The following is a 20,182-nucleotide window of genomic DNA, read 5'->3' as shown; positions in this document are numbered from 1 at the left end:
GGGGCAGGACAGGGCTGGGACAGGCGGGATGACCCCCCACTCCATCCCACACTCGGTGTTTTCAGGGCCAGGACAAAGCTGTGTGGGCAGCAGCAAGGATCTCCTACAGTTGCTCTTCGCTGGGAAGGAGCCCCAGGTGAGAGCTGCAGGGCAGGGACATCAAGGGACAAGGGTCCCTGGGGAACCAGGAGAGAGCAGGGGCTCTGTCCCACCCCCTGCCATGCCTGGGACCCTGATGGGAGCTGAGCTCTTGGCCTGATCCTGCCCTACACCCATAGGGGCCCCTCCCTTGCAAGGGCTCCTGGGGGCTCCCAGAGAGCAGGGGAAGGGAGGGTGTCTCTCCTCACCCCTGGCTGTGCCAGTCCCTCTGTGCCACCCTTTCCATCTCCATCCCAGTGTGCCCAGTGCCTCTTTTGCCCTGCCCTGGTCATGCTGGGCTAGGGGAAAGCTGAACATTATCCCCCTCCCTCGCACCAGGAGAGCTCCCTGACTGTCGATGGTGTTTTCCACTTGGATGCAGGACAGGTACTGAGAGCCCCAAGTCCTTCTCTGTCCCCAGCCACATGAGGCAGGGCCATCTGCAGCATGCTGGCCATGCCATGCTGTGGCTGCCATGGCTGTGCCATGCTGGCCCTGCCCTGCTGGATATGTCTCTCCTTCCAGGAGAAGGTCCTGGAGTTGGCAAGACCCCAGCTGGCCCTGGTTCCCCTTGGCTACAGCATGTCCCTGCTGCTGTGGGACCCCCGTGGCCCTGGGACACAGCTGCCCTTCCAGAGTGTCATCTGGCAGGTGAGGGCACAGGGGACAGGTGGCAGGGAGAGGGGACAGCACAACCACAAGTGCTGGGCTCTTGGGTCACCCAACAGACCCCAATCCCACCAGGGAGGGGCTGAGGTCCAGCCATGGGTCCTGGGAACCAACAGCTCCCAGCTTGTCCACAGGTGATCAACACCATCTTCCAGGAGCTGGAGGCCTTGGGGGATGGCACACAGAGCCTGCAGATGGTCAGTCTGGTCCAGGTAGGGCAGGAGCAGGGCAGGATGTCCTGGCATGAGGGTCCCCTCTGCCCAGACCCTGCTGTGCCAAGAGCACACAATGCCACACTGGCATCCAGTCCTCTCATCCAGAGGGTGACCAGGGACTGGAGACCTTTGGATCCCAGGTGCTTTCTTTCCAGGATTTCCCAGATGTGGGAAGCCTTAGCTGCCCACAGAGCACCTCCCAGGTTCCAGCAGCATGGTGGGATCAGGGGAGCCCTCTAACCCTTCCTGCTGCCATCACAGCTGGGCTTTCCAGGCCAGTCACTGCTCCCTGTGGCCTGAAGGTCCCTCCAGTGTGGCCTTGATCTGCACAGGAGTGATGCCAGCTCCTGTCTCTGGGGTGGGTCCTGCCCTTTGGCTCTGGGATGCTGCCAGGGATCTGATAAAACTGGGAGTTACCTCCAAATCAGCCTTTCCCAAGCCTCAGCTGTGCATGGCCACAAGCAGCCTGTGCCCCTGGTGAGTGTGGGATGCCAGCAGCCCCCTTTTCCTGCCCCCCTGACTAATGCAGCCCCCTCATTCCAGGTCAGCACCCACAACAAAGCCTGGGACCTGCTCCATCCCGATGGGCGAGCCCTGCAGGTGATGGATGTGGCACCCCTGGGCCTGTAGGTACCTGAGGGCTGAGCAGAGGCTCCTGGGGGCCGGTACCCCAGCATCAGGAGTGGGGCTGGGCAGGAGCATGGAACACAGGGGTGTTCCTCAGTGAGTCTGCGGGGTGGATGTGACCCTCCTCGCTTGGTCTTGTCTCCCTCTGCTTCCAGGATGGTGGAGGAGGTGACAGAGGTGGCCGTGCCCGATGCCCAGGCTGCCATCAGTGCCTATGCCAGAGGGCTGGCTGCCATCCCAGCGCTGTTCCAGGGCTGTGCTCAGCAGCCCCTCGCAGACAGGTGCTCAGCTGTGCAGGGGTGAGGGATTTGGCCCAGATCCCACAGCTTGGGAAGGATTGGGCCATGGGGGCTGCACTCCCACACCGGCCTCTCCCCAGGGCTGGCAGCCTCTTCACTCTCACCGTGGAGCGAGAGCTGGAGGGTGGCAGGCGCCAGCGCTCGGCCCTCAGGATCCTGCTGTCCCCAGGAGCCCCCAGGCTGTACGTACGGGCACTGAGCTGTGTTCCCACCCCAGCACACCCCTGTGCCTGCTCTGGGTCAGGGAACTCCATTCCTGGGGGTGAGGCAGGAGGGACAGCCCAGTGGGAGCCCACAGCTGGGAGCCAAGGGGGTGTCACCGTTCCTTGGGGACATGTGTGGCCAACCCATTCTCGGGTTCCCGTGGTGTGGAGCCCTCTCCTGGTGTGTCTCTGCCATATGCAGGGAGTGCAGGGAACCTGGTGCTGTGTGCCTGCCCTGGATCGTGGAGCGGCTACTGGAGGGGAACAGCCTGACCTTCCTGCTGCTGTGTGTGTCACTGCCAGGTAGCCCCTGGGACTGGGACACACTCTGGATGCCCCTTCCCTGAGGATTGCTCCCACCCTGCCCCACACCTGGCACTCTGTCCCTGGCTGCTGCCAGCTCCACTCATCTCCATCGCACGGGACCCCCTGTGCTGGTGGCCCCCCATGGCCCCTGCCCAGGGCTCGCTGTCCTCCCAGACACCTCCAGAGAGGAGATCCTGGGAGCACTGGGACTGGCTGAGAGGGTGAAGGGGCTGGCCAAGACCATCTCTGCCACACTCTGGGACCCTGAGGAGGAGATCGCGGCGCGCCGGAGGGAGATCCGAGGGCTGCGGATGGAGCTGCTGGCTGGATCTGGCCTCCCTGAGCAGAGGACAGCTTTGGACCAGCTGCAGAGGGCCCTGAGGGAGCTGCAGGTGGGGAATGTCCCTGGATCCCTGGGATTGAACCCCTGGATCCATGGGACCAGGATGGCACTCATTCCCTGGGCTGGGCAAGGTGCAGGCTCTTGACCCACCCTGGTGTCAGGACCCTTGTCCAGCACTGAGGGCAGGGGCTGAAGCTGTCCCAGGGGTGAGATGTGTCCCTGGAGCCATGCCAGGCCTGGCGGTCTGAAACACCCCAACAGCGACCTCCAGTTCCCCTTTTCCAGGTGCTGAAGAGTCAAAGGTGGGAGAAGAAGCAGGCAGTGGCCAAGGTGCTTGGGACAGATGAGATGCACCAGCCCAGTGCTGAGGTGGGCAGAGGTCAGGGCAGGCCCCCTCATCCAGGGATAGTCTGCTGCAGGAAAAGCCCTGAATCCCAGCTGTGTCCCCGTAACATCTTCTCTGACAGGACCAGGTCTCTGCAAAGAATACAGGACCAGGCCAGCAGCCTGGGACCCAAACACCCCCAGCCAGCGCCAGCCTGGAGCCAGCAGAGCCGGAGTGTGGGGCCAGGCACACATCCCACAAATGGGTGGAGGATATGTGGGCACAGAGCATGGCTTTACACGGTGGGAAAGGCCTCACTCTCCATCTGAACGTCCTTCTTCAGCCCCCCATGTCACACTCATCCTCCTCCCCTGTCCCCACACAGCAGGACAGGGTGAAAACAGAAGCCAGGGAGGGGACAGCCAAGCTCCGGCCAGCGCAGGGCAGGAGCTGCTGGAGGAGCCATCCCAGAGCAAAGCGTCACAGTCCGGGTGTGACAGCGTGAGTGGGGTCCCTGTGCAGGGCCAGCTCTGCTCTGCCAGCACTGGCTCCTGTGCCCCCCGAGCCCGCTCTGCTCTGCCAGCACTGGCTCCTGTGCCACCCGAGCCCGCTCTGCTCTCCCCCAGGCAGGGAGGAGGTCCCGGCCGTGCCCAGCCCCGGAGGTTCAGCGCGCCCTGGCCAGGGCACAGCGGCAGCGGCTGCGGGCTCAGCACTGCCGGCAGCTCCAGAGGGAGCTCGGGGCCAGCACCGCGCCAGCCCAGGAGCACAGCGGGGAGGTGAGCACAGCCCCTCCTCTCCGGGCACTGCTCTCCCTGGTGCAGCCCAAGGGAGCAGGGACACCCTGGAGCTGCCCTGACCTTGTCCCTGTCCCCCACAGTGGGACACACAGCGCTGGCAGCAGGAGGTGACCGCGCTGGGCCTGAGCCTGGAGGCAGCGCTGCGGGAGCGGGAGGCGGCCGAGTGGCACCTGGAGGCTCTGCTGCACAACCAGCACCAGGAGATGCAGGCCTGCAGACAGCACCTGCTGCAGGTGGGCAGGCAGGGCTGGGACAGCTCTTCTGGCTGTGCCAGGGCTGTGCTAGGGCAGTGCCAGGGCTGTGCCAGACCGCCCCGGGCATCCCGCAGGTGCTGCGGGACCAGCAGCGCCTGGCAGAGGAGCAGCGGGAGGCGCTGGAGCGCCGGCACCGGGCGCTGCTGCAGGAGGTGCTCCGGGACGCCCTGGAACTCGCCGAGCACAACCAGCACCTGCGGGACACCCGACGGGCAGGCACGGCCGATGGCAGCACACAGACACCCTGAGCCACGCCCAGGGCGTGGGCACAGCTGGGTCCCTGCGGACCCCTGCCTGCACCAGTGATGCCAGGACACCGGCCAGCCCCAGGCACGAGTTATCCCAGGCACAGCCTGCTCCTGAGGGAAAACCCTGCTCGGTGCTGGGAGCACAGGCTCAGCCTGGTGGGAGGGCTGGTAGCCCCCAGCTGCGGCCACATGGAATAAAGTGAGTGCCCCTCACCCATGAGTGTTGTCAGGCTCGGACACACCCCTGGCCCCCAAACCTGTCCCACGGGGCACAGCCACCATCCCACAGGGCAGTCAGACACAGGACAGACACATGCATGCTGTTGAACTGCAGCTTTAATACCCCGGGTGGCCTCTGCCTGCCAGAAACCTGGTACACACTTGGGGGACATCCCCCTTTTGGGGAGCAGGTGAAAGTTCCTACATGCCCCAGTCCCTGCCTGCTCTGCAGAGACACTGTGCCCAGGAAGGGGAAACAGGACCTGAAGACAGCAGGGCTCCAGGCAGGGGCTAGGCTGGAAAACCGTGGAGGTGGGAGAGGCCCAGGGAAGCAGCACCAGGAGTGGTAGGGATCAAGCAGCATCCATGGGAGCTGAAACAGCACCAGTCCCATGCTGGGCTGGCAGGAGATGCAGCAGGGCCAATGACTGCCAGAGCATTCCCAGGCCACTGTGGTGTGGGGAAGCAGCTTGAGGACATGGGACACAGAGTACCATAATCATTTAGGTGGGAAAAGACCACCAAGGTCCTAAGGTCCAACCTGAACCTCCCCTGGCATATCCTGAGGCTATGAGACATGCACAAGGGGCTCAGGACCACCCCTAAGGCTGGGCATGCCTGATCCCATGGGAACCCCATGGCACAGAGCCTGGCTGGACTGGAGCAGGGCAATTCCCCTGTGGAAGCAGGGACAGGCTTCTCCCTCCCTGAGCACTCCTCCTCAGGGCAATCTTTGGAGCTGTGCAGGCACCCACCAGGAATGATTCCAGCCCTGAGGAAAGGCTGGGGCTGCCCAGACACGTGGGAGGAAGGCAGTGACTAGGTGACTCCATAGTACAGGTACACAGCCAGGCCAATGCACGCCACAGCCATGAAGAAGAGGAGGGTGAGCTGCAGGTTGAAGAGGACAACAGAGAGGAGAGCGTTGACCAGGATGGAGCAGGAGATAACAAAGAGCCTGGTGATGTTGCTGCTGTGCTTCATCACCACAGACATGATGAGACCATTCAGAGCCTGGCTGAGCACAACCAGCAGCACCCACGGGGAGAAGCCCTCCAGGAACCCTCCCTCCATGCCGCTCCACACAGAACCCAACAAGTTGAGCAGCACCCCAAAGAAGTACAGGAAGATGTTCTGGAGGCTGAGGGGCAGCGCCTGGCTTTTCAGGATGGCTTCAGTGTAGACAGCAGAGAGACCAGAGATGAGGCAGTACACGGAGAGCAGCAGCAGCCCCACGGGCGTGACGTGCAGGCGCATCCCGCCGGGGTGGCCGTGCCCCCGCAGCCCCCCGCAGCTGTAGGTGACGCCGGCGGCCAGCAGCAGCAGCAGGGCCAGCCAGCGGCGAGAGCCCAGGCGCCGGCGCAGCAGGAGGCTGTACAGCAGCGCCGTGCTGACGATCTTCAGGTTACTGAGCACCTGGAAGGTGCTGGGGTCCATGAAGAGCTGCATGTGCACCACCAGGTTGTTGTTGGCAGCGTAGAGCAGGGCGGAGAGGGCGAAGGGCGCGGCGTGGCGCCAGGACAGCGCCGCTCCCAGTGGCTCCCGCGCCCCCGCCAGCAGGAACAGGAGGGACAGCGCCAGCTTGGTCAGCTCCACCAGGACCACCACCGACGTGGAGCTGAAGGGGATGGCCCCATCCACCTTGCAGAGGGTCAGGAGGGGGGCGTGAGAGCCGTAGATGGCCACAGACAGCAGCAGCATCAGTGCCCACTGGCCCCTCTGGAGCAGCCTGTTGGCAGAGCCAGCAGCATTCCCAAACATCCCCATTTCCAGCACGAGTGAGCTGCTGCAGCGTAGAGGCCAGACAGACTCTCACCCTGCAACACTGAAGAGACCAAATACCAAGAATTTAATGAGCCTGATTCAAGCAGGATGTTCCCTGCAACACTTGTGACGCAGCAGGAGAGCAGGGTGCTGTCTCTCGTTAGGAGCAGAACTACAAGCCTTCCTGAGAAGCCACACAAAGCACATTGCCAGGGCACACCGTGGGCTGGGTGGCAGGGCACACAGGGCACAGCAGCCCCTCAGTCCACAGGGGCACAGGGAAAGGTGAGGGGAAAAGGCAGCTGGCAGCCCCTCAGTGCTCTCAAGCTGCTGTGGGTTAGTGCAGTGATCGCTGCTGCCATGATGCCCAACAAACACCCATCCCCAGCCCCTTGACGTGTCGCAGTGGTGTGGTGCAAAGCCCTTTTCCAGACAAAAGAAGGGTGCAGGTGATGTGCCTCCCAGAGCCCTGGGGGGGTGCTCTGTGCCTGCTACCTAAGGAACACCGTTCCTGCAGTCCCTGCTGCCTCCGGGCTCCTCCTCGCTAGTCCCGACCTTTTTTCAGTGAATTCACATAGTCCCGAATCGTTTTCTCAACGTTGGGCACGGCGTAATTCTGGGCGGCGTAAATCCCCGTGCAGGTGCCGGCCACGAAGCCCAGGACGGCGGAGAAGCGGAGCTTGGCCACCAGGTATCCCGCCAGGAAACCTTTGAAAAAGGGCGATGCCAGCAGCGATCCGTCCTGCGGGGAGAGCAGTGAGTGAGTGAGGCACGGCCGGGCGGGTTCGGGGAGGGGAAGCCACAGGACGTGCCCCAGCGTGAGCTGTGGGTTGTTTTTGCCCTGGGATTTGCCTTCCCCCCACCAGTCCCTCTCAGAGGGGCCAGCCCGCCCCGAGCCCGCACATTACCTGCCCCACGCCGGCCTGCACCTCGTCCTCCACCCTGCGCTGCAGGCTCTCCAGCTGCCCCTTCAGGAAAGCGAGGTCCTTCAGCTTAGGCAGCGAGTCCTGCAGGAGACAGGGAGGTGATTCCCGCCCCCTACCACAGGAGGAACCAGCGCGACCTCCCCTCAGCCCCGGCCCTCCGGCTCACCTTATCGTCCGCCATCTTGGCGCCGCCGCCGCCCGCCGCTCATTGGCTGGCGGGAAGGCACGTGACCTCCCAGCCGCAAAGCCGTCGCTGATTGGCTGTCACGGAGGCATCGACTCCTCCCCCTGCCCCTTCCCGCCACGGAGGCGTCACCCGGCGCTGATTGGTGGAGCGGAGTCACGTGACAGCCCCTGCTCCCTCACGCCGGCCGGCCGGCGCCATCTTGAGGGGGCGGTGTTTCCTCTTGAGGCGCGGCGCGGCTTTGGTTCGGTACCGGCCCCGGGGGCAGCGGCATCTCGGCGCCGCTGACAGAGCTCATGGCCGCCCCTCAGCTCGGTCAGGGCTTCCAGGAGCCAGCCGCCGTCCTGCTCCTGGGGGCAGGATGCATAGGGCTCCCAAGCTCCGCAGCTTCTCAGGGCTCTTCCTCCCTGATCCAGTCCCAGGCTTGGCCAGTGTTTTATGCCTAAAGCAGTGCAGCTGAGCCTTTATATGACTTCCTTCAGGACTAAGGATGGTAACCCAAACATATTTATATAAATAAGATACTTAAATTAATGATTCTGCTAGAAGGTCTTATTCAGAATTATTTACTGCACAGTGTAAGTAGCTCTAGATACTAGAGCAGTGCGATATTTTTGAAGCTATATTGGCACTAAATGATAATAAAGGTAGTAAAGTAATTGCTGAACAGACATTGATGCTTTTCACCTGTCTCATGCCTGGGACAAATCTGTTACTCTGATGGGCACTCCTCAGCTCCAGGGAATTTCCACATATGCTCCCGGAAATAATGGGATAAGGAAAGAACCAAAATGAATTTGGAGTTCTTTTCCAACCTAAATGCTTCTGTGATTATCCAATCCAATCATCAATGCAGCTGTGCCAAACTGAAAAAAAAAAACAAAACAAAACAAAAAAACATTAAAAAGCTACCAGCTCCCAAGAGCCACACTCACACGGTTTTGGACACTCCAGGGATGGTGGCTCCAGCGCTGCCCAGGCAGCCTGTCACACTGCTTGACCACCCCTTTAGTGAAGAAATTTCCCTGAATATCCAATCCCTGGCACAACTGGGGCTGCTCCACCTCTGTGTGAGCCCAGAGCCCCAGGGAGCTGTGCTGGGGCCACGCTCCAGCTGACACAGCCGCTGATGCTGCCAGTGAAACCCGAACTGCCGCACTTCCAGCTTGGAGAACAGGCGCTGCAGAGCTGCAGGCAGGACTGAGAACCGTGGAGAGTGCTGGCTTCAGGTGCTTGGCACAATTTAATTAAAACCCCTGTGCTGGGGGTTGTGTGTGTGTTACTCTTGTGGGTGCTGTGCCAGCACGGAGGCAGCTCCGTGAAGCCCTTCTGGGCTGTCGGGCTGCTGCTCTCCAAGTTAATTTAGATACATTCCTGGTGTTTATTACACTGCTTCCACTGAGCACTGGGAAAAGGAAAGGAAAGGGACTCAGGAGGCAGTGGCAGGTGCAGCCCAAAGAAGAAGCATTAATATTGTTATTACTATTAATAGCCAGTTTAAGTCCAACCATTGCTGAAGGCTGAGTGCTGAGCTGCTGTTTCCTTGCTTTGCAGGATTCCAAACTTTATACAGAGGCAGGTGTGCACTTAGTGAACCTGACATTTTCCCCAAACCAGCCACATTTCAAACAGGATTTTTACTTCATGAAAGGTTAATAAAATAAAATAAAATAAAATAAAATAAAATAAAATAAAATAAATTTTAAAAATAGCTATGTGAGTGAGTGCAAGGGCCTTTCTAGGAACACAATCACACCACTTGAAAAGTGACACTTAGTGCAAGGCTGACTTGGAAAATTTGGGTATTGGTGAAAAACATGTGAGGGCAGCAGAGCCCTGTGATCAGTCACTGCTCTCATCTCCAGAGAGGTGAAGCCATTGCCAGCCTCAGCAGCTGCAGGACAACGTGGCAGAGAGTAGGTTTATATTGGCTACTGGGAAGGAATTGTTCCCTGTGAGGGTGGGCAGGCCCTGGCACAGGCTGCCCAGAGGAGCTGTGACTGCCCCTGGATCCCTGGAAGTGTCCAAGGCCAGGTTGGACAGAGCTTGGAGCAGCCTGGGACAGTGGAAATGTCCCTGCCATGGCAGGATGTGGGAATGAGATGAGCTTTAAGGTCCCTCCCAACCCAAACCATGCTGGGATTCCTTGAGGATCAGTTTTTGTAGATCATGGTGGAAGCTGAGCACCTGCCCTCAGAGTCTGTGAGGGAACCCAGCTCTCAGCCCCCGAGGTTACACACTGAGGCTCTGCTGTGTGGTGGTTCCTGGGATTTCTGGTGGGAAAACAGCTGGGATGTGAGGGAGGGCTGGGAGAAGCCCTGCTCTTGCTGTGTCTAAGCTGAGCCCTGTCCCCAGCCCTGGCTGGAGGCAGGATGCAGCCATTCTGTGCCTTGCTCAGCAGGATCCTGGCTGTGAACCTCCCTCCCTGCTGCTCCTGGGACCTGCTGGATTGTGGTGAGCCCTGGTCCTCCTCAAATCACCTTGCTGAGGTGTGGTGGGACTGCTGCTGCCCATGGAGCAGGATGTGCCTGCCTCCAAGCCAGAGTCCTGAGTGAGTCAGACCTACTGTGGGATGCTGTGATTAGCACTAAAACTGAGCTATTTGTGCTGTTGGAGAGCTCAAGGGGAAACTGGTTATTCTGTGTTTGCCAGCTTAGCAGCAAGCCGCCACTTCTGAGGTTTGATTTCCCTGCCTCTGATCCAGCCCTGCCTCTGGTTCCTGCTGCCAGCAAAGGCTTTCACCTTGGCCCTGGCTGTGCCCTTGAGCAGTGGCAGGAACTGAGCCTTTGGCTGGCAGCACGGCTGCTGCTGGAACAAGGCTGTGCTGTCAGATTTCCTCTGGGCTTGTGCCTGTCTTTCAACCTGTCCCCTTCTAATATGGCCTGAGCTTATCAGCATCTCCAGCCCAGCCTGCCTGCAGTGATGGCTGAGATAAGAAGCTCCCACATGAGAAGGGAGCAGGGCATCCAGGAGGACACAGAGCTGTGCCCCACAAGGATGGCTTTGAAGGTGTGAGCCCTCAGGGGCTGCAGTGGCTTTGCTGCTCACACAGCTGCTGCTGAGCTCAGCCCTGATGCATTTCCCTTCCATCCCAGCAGGTGCCCACAGCATTTGCTCTGTGCCCTTGGGAATGCTGCTCAGTGACCAGGACCCAGGGCCAGACCCCCACTCTGCTCCCTGCACTCAGGGTGTGTCCTGCCAGGTCCCTCATCTGCTGTCCTCCCTCTCCAGTCAGTCCAGCACCAGGCACTTGGCACATCCCAGAGGCCTCAGCAAGGATTCCTGATACCTCTGCAAACCAGCTGCCTCTTTGCAGTGGCCTGTGCTGTCCCAACCCTCCCTTCACAGCCCTTTCATCTGCTGTTTTTGCCATTTTTGCACAGATGCAGTACCCAGAGATTAGGCTGCAGATTAAGGTTTTACTGCTGAACTGAATTGGAGCCCATCCTGAAATGGGTTCCAATTCCCAATCCCAGCAGGGCCAACATGCAGCCAGTTCTCTCCTGAAAGCTCACTGGGCTGGAGCTGGGAAGAGATCTCCCACCATGTTCTCCCATGTGCATGAAAGGTGGAGTCCTACATGTATAGCCATGTCCAGGTGGGACACCTGGAATTCTGTGTCCCTTTCTGGGCCCCTCACAAGAAGAAGGAGGGGCTGGAGCATGTCCAGAGGAGGGAATGGAGCTGGGGAAAGGTCTGGAGCACAAGATGAGGAGAAGCTGAGGGAGCTGAGGGGTGCTCAGCCTGGAGAAAAGGAGGCTGAGGGGGCACCATCTCCCTCTCTACAACTCCTTAACAGCCAGGTGGGGATCTGCTCCCAGAGAACAAGGGACTGCACCAGAGGAAAAGGCCTCAAACTGCCCCAGGGGAGGTTCAGTTTGGACATCAGGAAGAATTTTTTCACTGAAAGCGTTGTCAGGCATTGGAATGGGCTGTGCAGGACAGTCACTCTCCCTGGAAATATTAAAAAACACATGGCTGTGGCACCTGGGAACAGCCACACATAGTGCTGAGTTAATGGTTGGACTCAATGACCTTAGAGGGCTTTTCCAGCCTTAGTGATTCCAGGGTCCTATGATTCTAAAAAGAGCTGGGCAGCAAGGGGAGGAGCAAGGCTGTTGTCACAGCTCCAGCCTGCACCTGCCCAGCATCTCCCCATCCTGGGTGAGCCTGCTCTGCCATCAACACTTTTGGTCAGGCTGGAGGCTCCCCTGAAGTCCTGCCCATGCTCCCTGTGCCTGCAGGAGCTGCCCCATGAGTCCAGCCACATGGGCTGGGTGTGTTTGTCCCAGCACACACAGGCACACTTGTGGCTGGCATTTCCAAAGCCCCATCCAACACCACAGCATATCACAAAATCACAGAATGTTCTGGGTTGGAGGGGACCTTCAAGGACCATCCAGTCCAACTCCTGGCCCTGCAAAGACACCCCAACTATCCCACCCTGTGCCTGAGGGCATCATCCAAGTGCTCCTGGAGCTCTGGCAGCCTTAGAGCCACAACCATTCCCTGGGTGAGCCTGTCCAGTGCCCCACCACCCTCTGAGGGAAAAACCTTTTCCTACCCCACATGGGCCAGACTGCACATTGTGCCCAAAATTTAGGATACTACAACTTGTCCCACAGAGAAAAGTGCTTTATATGACACAAATCAAAGCAGATAAAAAAAACAATACACCCACAGAAGAGCACATGAGCTGTACATAACAAAGAAAATGGGAAGCATGTCACAGGGCTGTGGGCTGAGTCAGCTGCTCCAGTAACCGTGGTGCACAGGAGGTTTGGGTGGGAGCTGGGGGTCGCAGCCATGGACAGCACACACTCCACGAGGAAGGGGTTGGGGAAAGGACAGCTGAGCCCCAGGAGCAGAGAGGGGCTCTGTCTAGAAGCCATCAGTGCGCAGGGGCTGTGGCAGGTCTGACACACTGATCTGGAGGTTGAGCTCTGCTGTGTCCAGGGCTGTGGATGGGCTGTGCGGGTGGCTCCCCTCGAGCACCGCGATCTCCTCGTGGTGCTCCTGCCGCAAGTGCCACACGATCTCTCTGGACAAGAAGTGGGTCTCTGATTCCTCTGGCTCTGGAACAGAAGGAAGACAAAACCTTCCTTCACTGCTTGTCCTGAGGCAGAGCTCTGGGCAGGGAACAAAGTCTCTGTGAGATGCCCCAAAATACGCAGAATTTCCTGCACAGTCAAAATACAGCTTTTACTTCCCACTTTCAGCATGGCAGAGGAGAAGAATTCAAACAGAAAGTGAAGGGAGGAGTGTGAAATTACAGGCACTGTGTGCTGGATTCCCAGTAGTGCTTGTGATGGGAACTGCCTCACTGGATGGAAATGCTTCTCCCCATTAGGGAGAGTGCTGAGTTTCCTCTAAAAAAAAAAGCATTAATTACAGCAAGATGCTGATTTCATCTGGTGGAGGTGAGGAGATGGGAGGTGAAGAGATGATGGGAATGAGGGAAAGCCTCTCTCCCTCCCATTCCCTGTCAGCAGGAATGGCACTGAGCCAGCACACACTCATCCCACTGCTGGGGAGGGCTTGACAGCCCCAGCAGCTTCTTCCAGGAGCATCAACAGTGAGCGGAGCTGCTGCTTCCCTGCGTGCCTGCTGTTACACTTAATCCTTGCAGCAGACAGCTTGTCTCAGCTCCCCCTGGGGACTTCAGCTGGGACAACCAGTGCTGCCACCACCTTCCCTGCTCCTCAGACCCACGGCAAGAAGTCTTTAGAATTACAGAATCATGGAATACCCTGCATTGGAAAAGATCCACAAGGATCATCCAGGGCAGCTCCTGGCCCTGCACAGACACTGTGTCCCAGAGCACTGTCCAAACACTCCTGGAGCTCTGCCATTCCCTGAAGTGCCTGACCACCCTCTGGGGGATGAACCTTTTCCTGATATCCAGACTAAATCCCCCTGACACAGCTCCAGCCATTCCCTGGGGTCCTGTCCCTGGTTCCAGGGAGCAGAGATTGGAGCTGCCACTCAGGAGGAGCTGCAGCCCCTGGAGGGGTCTGACCTCAGTCTCCTCTGCTCCAGCTGGACAGGCCAAGTGCCCTCAGTGGCTCCTCTGGGCCCTTCACCATCCCCATGTCCCTCCTTTGGACACTCCCTCACTGCTTTAGATCTCTCTCATATTGCAGTGCCCAGAACTGCCCCAGGGCTCGAGGTGAGGCCCCCCCAGCCCAGAGCGGGGACAATGCCCTCCCTCACCCAGCCAGCGATGCCATGCTCAGTGACATTCCAGCATGTGAATGCAGCCCCTCCCTTCCTCCACCGATGGCTGGGGCCATCAGCTGACACTGATCCGAGGTCACTCGGGGCTGGAAGAGCCCAGCCACAGTCCTGGGACCCCAGCCCTTCCCCTCACTCACCCTCGTAGGCAATGAGCCGGTAGGTATCTGCACACTCCTTGGAGCCTTTCAGGATCTCCTCCAAGGTCCTGTAGAAAAGCTTGGCCTGCTCCAGGCGCTCCTCCCGGCTGAAGGCAGCACACTCATCCTGGGACATGGCATAGAGGGTCTGCAGTGGGGCGGCGTATTCCACAGCACAGTGCCAGGGCTGCACAGATAGAAGGAGACATGGGGACGTGGGGACAGGGCAGAGGGCTGCTGGGAGCCACTGGCACTGCGCAGAGCACTCAGCACCTCTCAGTGGCTCCTTGGCCACTGGGAACACTGGGAACACTGGGACATGGGTACTGGGTCTGGCCCCAGTGTCCCCCTGCCTTGTGCAGAGCAGGGAAAGAGCAGCTGGCCTGACATTTCCAGCTGTCCCCTCTGCCAGGTGGGCTCAGGGAGCTGCCTTTGCCCATGGGGGGCAGCCACTGGCTTTGTCAGTGCTCCCAAGAGCAGCCTGGAGGGTGATGTCCCCCCTGGAGTTTGGTCCCTTCCCTGTGATCACACCTTCTTGGTGGCTTTCTGCTATACTGTTTTCTCCCAAATTTGCCCTGAACCAGGACAAATACAAGGGAAAGTGGAGGGACAGCACCAATCTTTGCTCTCTGTGACCAGTGACAGGACCCAGGGAATGGTTGGACCTGCGTCAGGGGAGGTTTAGGTTGGATATCAGGGAAAACCTCTTCCCCCAGAGGGTGGTGGGGGGCACTGAACAGGCTCTCCTGGGACTGGTCACGGCCCCAAGGCTGCCAGAGCTCCAGGAGCTCTTGGACAGTGCTCTCAGGCACAAGGTGGGATTGTTTGGGGTGTCTCTGCAGGTTCAGGGATTGGCCTTGATAATCTTTGTGGGTCCCTTTCAACCCAGCCTATTCTGTGATTCCACTATTCACAGTCTGAGCATCCTAACAGAGAGCTGGGGGGCAGAGCATAAACATAAACATAAACAAGGAAAGGAGGAGGCACAGCTGGAAGGAGGCTGAGCAAAGAAACAAGGAGAAATCTCACAAAGCCATAAACATGCCAAGGAGGAGCAGTGTTACCAGTACACTGGGTAAACTGGAAAGTTTGATGGAGTGAATTAGAAGGAAGTGGGATGTGATGCCAGGTGAATGCAGAGAAGCAGGAAGTTCCCAGCCTTGGCAGGCAGCTCCTGCTGTGCTGTGCCCTGGGGCAGGGGCCTTCCATGGGCCCTGTGTCACTGTCAGGGACTGGGCAGGAAGCTGAGGGGATTTATTATTGTAATTTATATTACTGGAAGGTCAGGTCCAGGCTCAGAGCTGCTGGAGCTCCCAGGAAGCAGAGTGACTCAGCAGGAGCCTGGCAGATGGAACTCAGCATCAGTGTGTGCAGCATGGTGGGAAAACCTGCGGCCAACTGTGCTTCCCCTCGAGCAGGAGTCTCCATCCATGGCACCAGGGTGTTCCCTCCTCCCAGGGGAAGGGACAGGAGCCAGTCTGCCAGGAGATGTGGGAGGAGATGAGTGCAATGTGAGATGGAGAGATTTAGGGCTCACCAGCCTAGAAAAGGGGTGACTGGGGCAAAGGAGGGAGTCAAATAATGACTCAGACATCTTCAAGCACCTCTTCACAACACAAGGGAACATTAATCCTATGGGAAGTGATGCTCTGTAGCCCACATCTGCTCAGTTTACTACTGTTTTCTGGATTTAAATCAGCTCCAGGAGGGATTAAGCAAGCCTACCTCCCTGCAGCTAAGCATGGGAGGAGGCAGCCAGCAGGATGGGGTACAGGAATGGGACCTCTCCATCTCGTGGAAGCCTGGTGAAAACTGGGAGAGGTGACAGTCTCCTGTCCTTACAGCCACTTCTGGGGCCAGCAAGACTTTTGGGATGATGCTCCCAGTGCTGCTCTCAGCATACCTGGTTTTCTTCATCCCTGATTGCATAGAGGCTGTGTTTGTAGACCCTCTTTTTGGTGCCAGCTCGGGCCAGGGTGGTTTCAGTGAGGTCTGTCACGTACTGGATATTGCTGTCAGCTTTCTCCAGGTCATCATGGACATCACAGTTCAGAGGGACCAAAATATGGAGCTTCCAGGTCTTTCTGCACGCCACCAGGTTGAGATTGACTCTGCTGAATTCCTCCATGGACTTTTTCAGCCCTGGTGAAAGAGAGCATCAGGCAGAGGAGCCTGGTGTGAGTACAGCTGCACTCTGCCTTGCTCCCCATTTCCCTGCTAACACTATAAAAGTGGGAGGATTGTTATTAGGAGCTATTTCTGTCTGTAGGCATGAGAATGCAGGGAAACAGCTACATACGTGGCAGGACTATTTTTAGGTAGCCAACATAATAGGACCAGGCAAGCCCATGAGCAACGTTCTGCTTGGACCTCTCGGACATCTCAGACATCTCCACTGCTGAGGGCTTCTGTGGAGGGAAGGACAGACAGAGCAGGTGATGACAGCAGCCACCTGGGCCCTTCTGCAACAGTCAGCTCTCCACAGGAATTGGAGAACTCCAAAGAGATCTGGAGAGTGAATGACCCCACCAGCCCCTTCCCCCACCACGCAGGGCAGAGGGGCAGAGCCCCTGACAGCCCCCACAGAGGAGGGAACTGGGGCTGGAGTGAGCCAGGCATTTCCCTGGCTGCACCTTCCCCTGGGGTCCTGTGTCCCTGTGCTTCCAGCATGGGAGAGGAGACACCCCAGTGCCTGATGCTGGGATTCCCAGTGGCCTCTGCCAGCTCTGTGGGTGTATTTGGGTGGAGATGGGTGTCCTGTCCCACAGACACCTCATAGAAGCATCTTCTGCAGCCTGTGTGACCCTGCCAGCACTGCTGGGACACAGCAGAGCCCTCCCAGTGCTGCAGAGGCACCTGGGGCTTGGCTCTGCCCCACACCACACTGATAATTGAGAACACAGGCTCTGCTTTACTGTCAAGCACCAGATTTGACTGATAGATTTAAAATACCCCTGTTTTTCATGCTGGCGGGGGCATGCCATGCCCTGGTGTGGTGGTGCTCATTAGGAGGCAGCCTGACCCTCCTGCCAACACACCTGGCAGCACGGGGCCAGGGAGACCAGCTCTGCAGGGCTGAGCTGAGAGTGTTCCTCCCACCAGGCTCACTCTGGGTGGGATGGACGTGCAGAGGCCATGTACAGCTGGCTATGTGCCCCCACAGCTGCTCAGGGCTGAAGGGCTCCCCGGGCAGCTGGCCAGGCTGGAGGTGTGGGAGCCTCACCTGGAGCCCCAGGGCAAGGATGAGGAGCTGGCACAGACTGGCCAGGATGAAGTGGAGACCAAGTGTCTGCCCATCACCGAAGAGAGCCACGTAGGCTGAGCCACAGATGAGCAGCAGGGGCCCGTGCCAGCCTGGGGGGAAGCAGGTGCTCAGGGCCCTCCAGAAGCTGCCGTGGTGCCTGGGTGGGAGAGGGAGACAGGAGCCAGGCTGGTGGCCACCCACCCACCCTCAGCAGCCGTGCCACCAACCTTCCAGAGCACTACAGAGCCGTGTGGGACCTGCCTAGCACACCCCAGTGCCCCCAGCCAGGAGAGGGCTCGGCTCCCTTGCAGCACCCCTGGGACTCAGAGGGAGCAGGTGGAATGTCACCCTGGACAGCAAAGGGAGATAACAGCCCCCTGCCCTGCACTGGGTGGTGGGGAAAGGCTGGGGGCTGAGATCTGCTCCCCAGGGAAAGGGCACACTGGGGAGTTAGCACGAGGAGGGGAGACATCCATGGACATAGGGGGGAGCTGGCAGGTGGGAGCAAGAGATGAGAGGGACGGGAGGATGACAGAGGGCAGCTGGGCACAGCACACCATTGCCACAGATTGCAGGTGTGGACACCGAGACCAGGAGCAAACCCCAGCACATCCCCAGGGCGCAACTCCCTTGTCCCCAGGGCGGTCCCAGGAGCGCCGCAGCCCCGCCGGCTCACCTGGAGTCCAGGTGGAAGATCTCCTCGGCCAGGTAGCAGGTGCCCCTGAGCAGCGCCCCGATCTGCAGGGTGGCGAAGTGGACGGTGAGGCTGCGGGCGGTGGGCACCAGGGGCTGCCCGGCCAGCAGCAGAGCCGCGGCGCAGAGCGCCAGCAGCAGGAGCGCGGCGCGCACCGCCCGCCCGCCGCGGGGCTGCGGGATCCGCGGGATCCGCGGGGCGCAGCGCTGCCCCGGACACGGCTCCCGGCTCATCTGCGGCGACAGAGGGGCAGCACGGCTTGTCCCCAGCGCACACGGCAGCGCCTTGTCCTCAGCAGCGCTGTAGGAGCGGTAGGAGCGGATCAGGGGGATGCGTGCGCCCAGCACTCACTGAGCGCCCCAAAGCGGCTCTTTGGGGACGCTCCCCTGCGCTTCCCCGCTGTGCCCAAAGGGGCTCGGCAGGACAGAGCCTGGCTGCTCACCCCGCTCCCGAACTGCTCCGCAGCACAGGGCTGCCACTGCTCTGGCCGCACTCACGTTCCCAGCCGCCAGAGCCGGGATTCCTGCGCTGTTTTCTCCCGTCTGGGCAGCTGGGGCTCCTTCCAGAGGCTGTTCAGACACGCACCCTGTGCGACGTGCGGGCTTCTGGAGCCGCGGGTGGAGCTGCACCGAGAGGCGCGCAGGAAAGTGAAAATGAAAGAAGCTGTGCAGCAGCGGGCAGCGTGTGGCGTGCCAGAGCTCTCCCACACAGGGCATCCGTGAGGTCTCAGCCCACAGGAAACCCAGGCACTGGTGGCTGCACCAGGTTCTGGTATCCATGAGCTTGCACATCCTGGAAAGCCCCAAATATGCCAGGACGTGGTCTGAGAGGAACTGGAATGAGGAAGGAAAGCGGAATTTATTGAGATTTCATCTGTCAAGGGCAGTAGATTTCAAAGATTGCACTGATCCAGCTCAGCAGATTGCCAGGAGCAAAGCAGACTGAAGTTCCCTCTAGCAGAATGTGACTCACTGGGCCCTGGATGCTCCCACCCCACACATTTCCAGGAGATGCCAGGCTGGGAACAGGGCCCATGAGTGCTGGCAACACAGCAGGGGCTTCCTGCAGCCAGGCTCTGGTGGCCAGTGAGGCCCTCAAGATTTCCAGTTCCTTGTTCCAGGCAGTGGAGAGGAATTTCCATCCTGGAAGAACATGGATTAGGGGACACATAAGCGAGCCCATAGGAGCAGGTGGGATGCACCCGAGGATGCTGCCCTGGCAAGGTTCCTCTCTGATCTCTTTGGAATCTTGCAGCAATCAGGAGGTTCCTGGTGAGTGGGAGAAGGAAATCTCACCCCCAGCTTTGAGGAGGTGAACTACAGCCTGCTCAGTGCCACCTCTGACCCTGGGGAAATGATGGAGCAAATCCTCCCTGCCAAACACCTGAAGGACGAGACAGGAACAGCCATCAGAGATTTCACATCACATCTGATTGACCCAACTCCCTGAAATGGCAAGAAAATGAGCTGTAGGGATGAGGGGAGACCCTTCACTTCCACAAAGCCCTCAGCATGGCCACCCATAGCCAAGCTAGGTAGATACAGGCTGGGAAAGGGAGTGCTTGTCCAGAAGGGACACTCAGGGTCCCATTGCTTTCTGTCCAGGAATGCCCCTGGGTTCCAGGAGACCCTGACAGTCCCCACACCCCACATTGCCAAGGTGTCTGGAGGCTGTCACAGGCTTACAGCACAAGGATCTTGATTCAGACGTGTCCCCAGTTCACATTTAAAATCATAGAATTAAAGAGTCATTTAAGTTGGAAAAGACCCTTGAGACCATCAAGTCCAATTATTTCCCCAGAGCTGCCAAGTCCACCACTTACCCATGTCCCAAGTGCACATGTCTTTTAAATCCCCCAGGGATGGAGACTCCACCACAGCCCTGGGCAGCCTGGACCAGTGCTTGACAGCCTTTTGGGTGAAGAAACTTTCCCTAATATCCAGCATAAAGCTCCTCTAGGAGTGCTGGCTTGAGGCCATTTCTCTTTGTCCTGTCCCTGTCCCTTGGGAGCAGAGCCCACCCCACACCTGGCTGTCCCCTCCTCTCAGGGAGCTGTGGGGAGAGAAGGTCCCCTCTGAGTCTCCTTTTCTTCAGGCTGAGCCCCTCAGATCCCTCAGCTGCTCCTCAGCAGATCTTACCCTTCTGTGGACACAACTCAAGCATCCTCAAACCCATTGAGTGAGAAGGGCCTGGCAAGGAGCTGCTTGTTTCGGTGGCACCTTAGAAACCCCAGCAAACCATCTGGCCAGTGTTCCCAGCCCTGGGAGGGCTGTGGGTACAGCCAATATGTTGTTTGCTTTGTCAACACAAAGCTAAAACATCAAGTGAATCACTTCCTCCTCCAGTGCTGGGA

At 59.0% G+C, this 20,182-nt stretch overlaps 3 protein-coding genes across 3 annotated transcripts; all 3 read right to left on the bottom strand.

The window, feature by feature from the left end:
• Nucleotides 1–4,742: 4,742 nt before the first annotated feature.
• Nucleotides 4,743–6,412, bottom strand: LOC117003591 (probable UDP-sugar transporter protein SLC35A4). The gene has a single exon (XM_033073594.2). The coding sequence runs from the start codon at nucleotides 6,408–6,410 to the stop codon at nucleotides 5,463–5,465; it is 948 nt and encodes a 315-aa protein (XP_032929485.1). The 5' UTR covers nucleotides 6,411–6,412; the 3' UTR covers nucleotides 4,743–5,462.
• Nucleotides 6,413–6,471: 59 nt separating this feature from the next.
• SLC35A4 (solute carrier family 35 member A4) lies at nucleotides 6,472–7,589 on the bottom strand. Its single transcript, XM_033073595.2, has 3 exons — nucleotides 7,500–7,589; nucleotides 7,316–7,414; nucleotides 6,472–7,149 (listed from the first exon to the last, which is right to left on the bottom strand). The coding sequence occupies exons 1-3, from the start codon at nucleotides 7,512–7,514 to the stop codon at nucleotides 6,952–6,954; spliced, it is 312 nt and encodes a 103-aa protein (XP_032929486.1). The 5' UTR covers nucleotides 7,515–7,589; the 3' UTR covers nucleotides 6,472–6,951.
• A 4,552-nt stretch (nucleotides 7,590–12,141) lies between these two features.
• On the bottom strand, nucleotides 12,142–19,655 carry STING1 (stimulator of interferon response cGAMP interactor 1). The gene is made up of 8 exons (XM_033073149.2): nucleotides 19,652–19,655; nucleotides 18,272–18,398; nucleotides 17,812–18,129; nucleotides 17,115–17,292; nucleotides 16,191–16,299; nucleotides 15,795–16,033; nucleotides 13,892–14,078; nucleotides 12,142–12,592 (listed from the first exon to the last, which is right to left on the bottom strand). The coding sequence occupies exons 1-8, from the start codon at nucleotides 19,653–19,655 to the stop codon at nucleotides 12,399–12,401; spliced, it is 1,356 nt and encodes a 451-aa protein (XP_032929040.2). The 3' UTR covers nucleotides 12,142–12,398.
• Between the last annotated feature and the right edge of the window lie 527 nt (nucleotides 19,656–20,182).

This window comes from Catharus ustulatus, chromosome 15, assembly GCF_009819885.2.
Source record: "Catharus ustulatus isolate bCatUst1 chromosome 15, bCatUst1.pri.v2, whole genome shotgun sequence".
Classification (NCBI taxonomy): Eukaryota; Metazoa; Chordata; class Aves; order Passeriformes; family Turdidae; genus Catharus; species Catharus ustulatus.
This window is presented reverse-complemented; position numbering and strand designations above follow the sequence as displayed.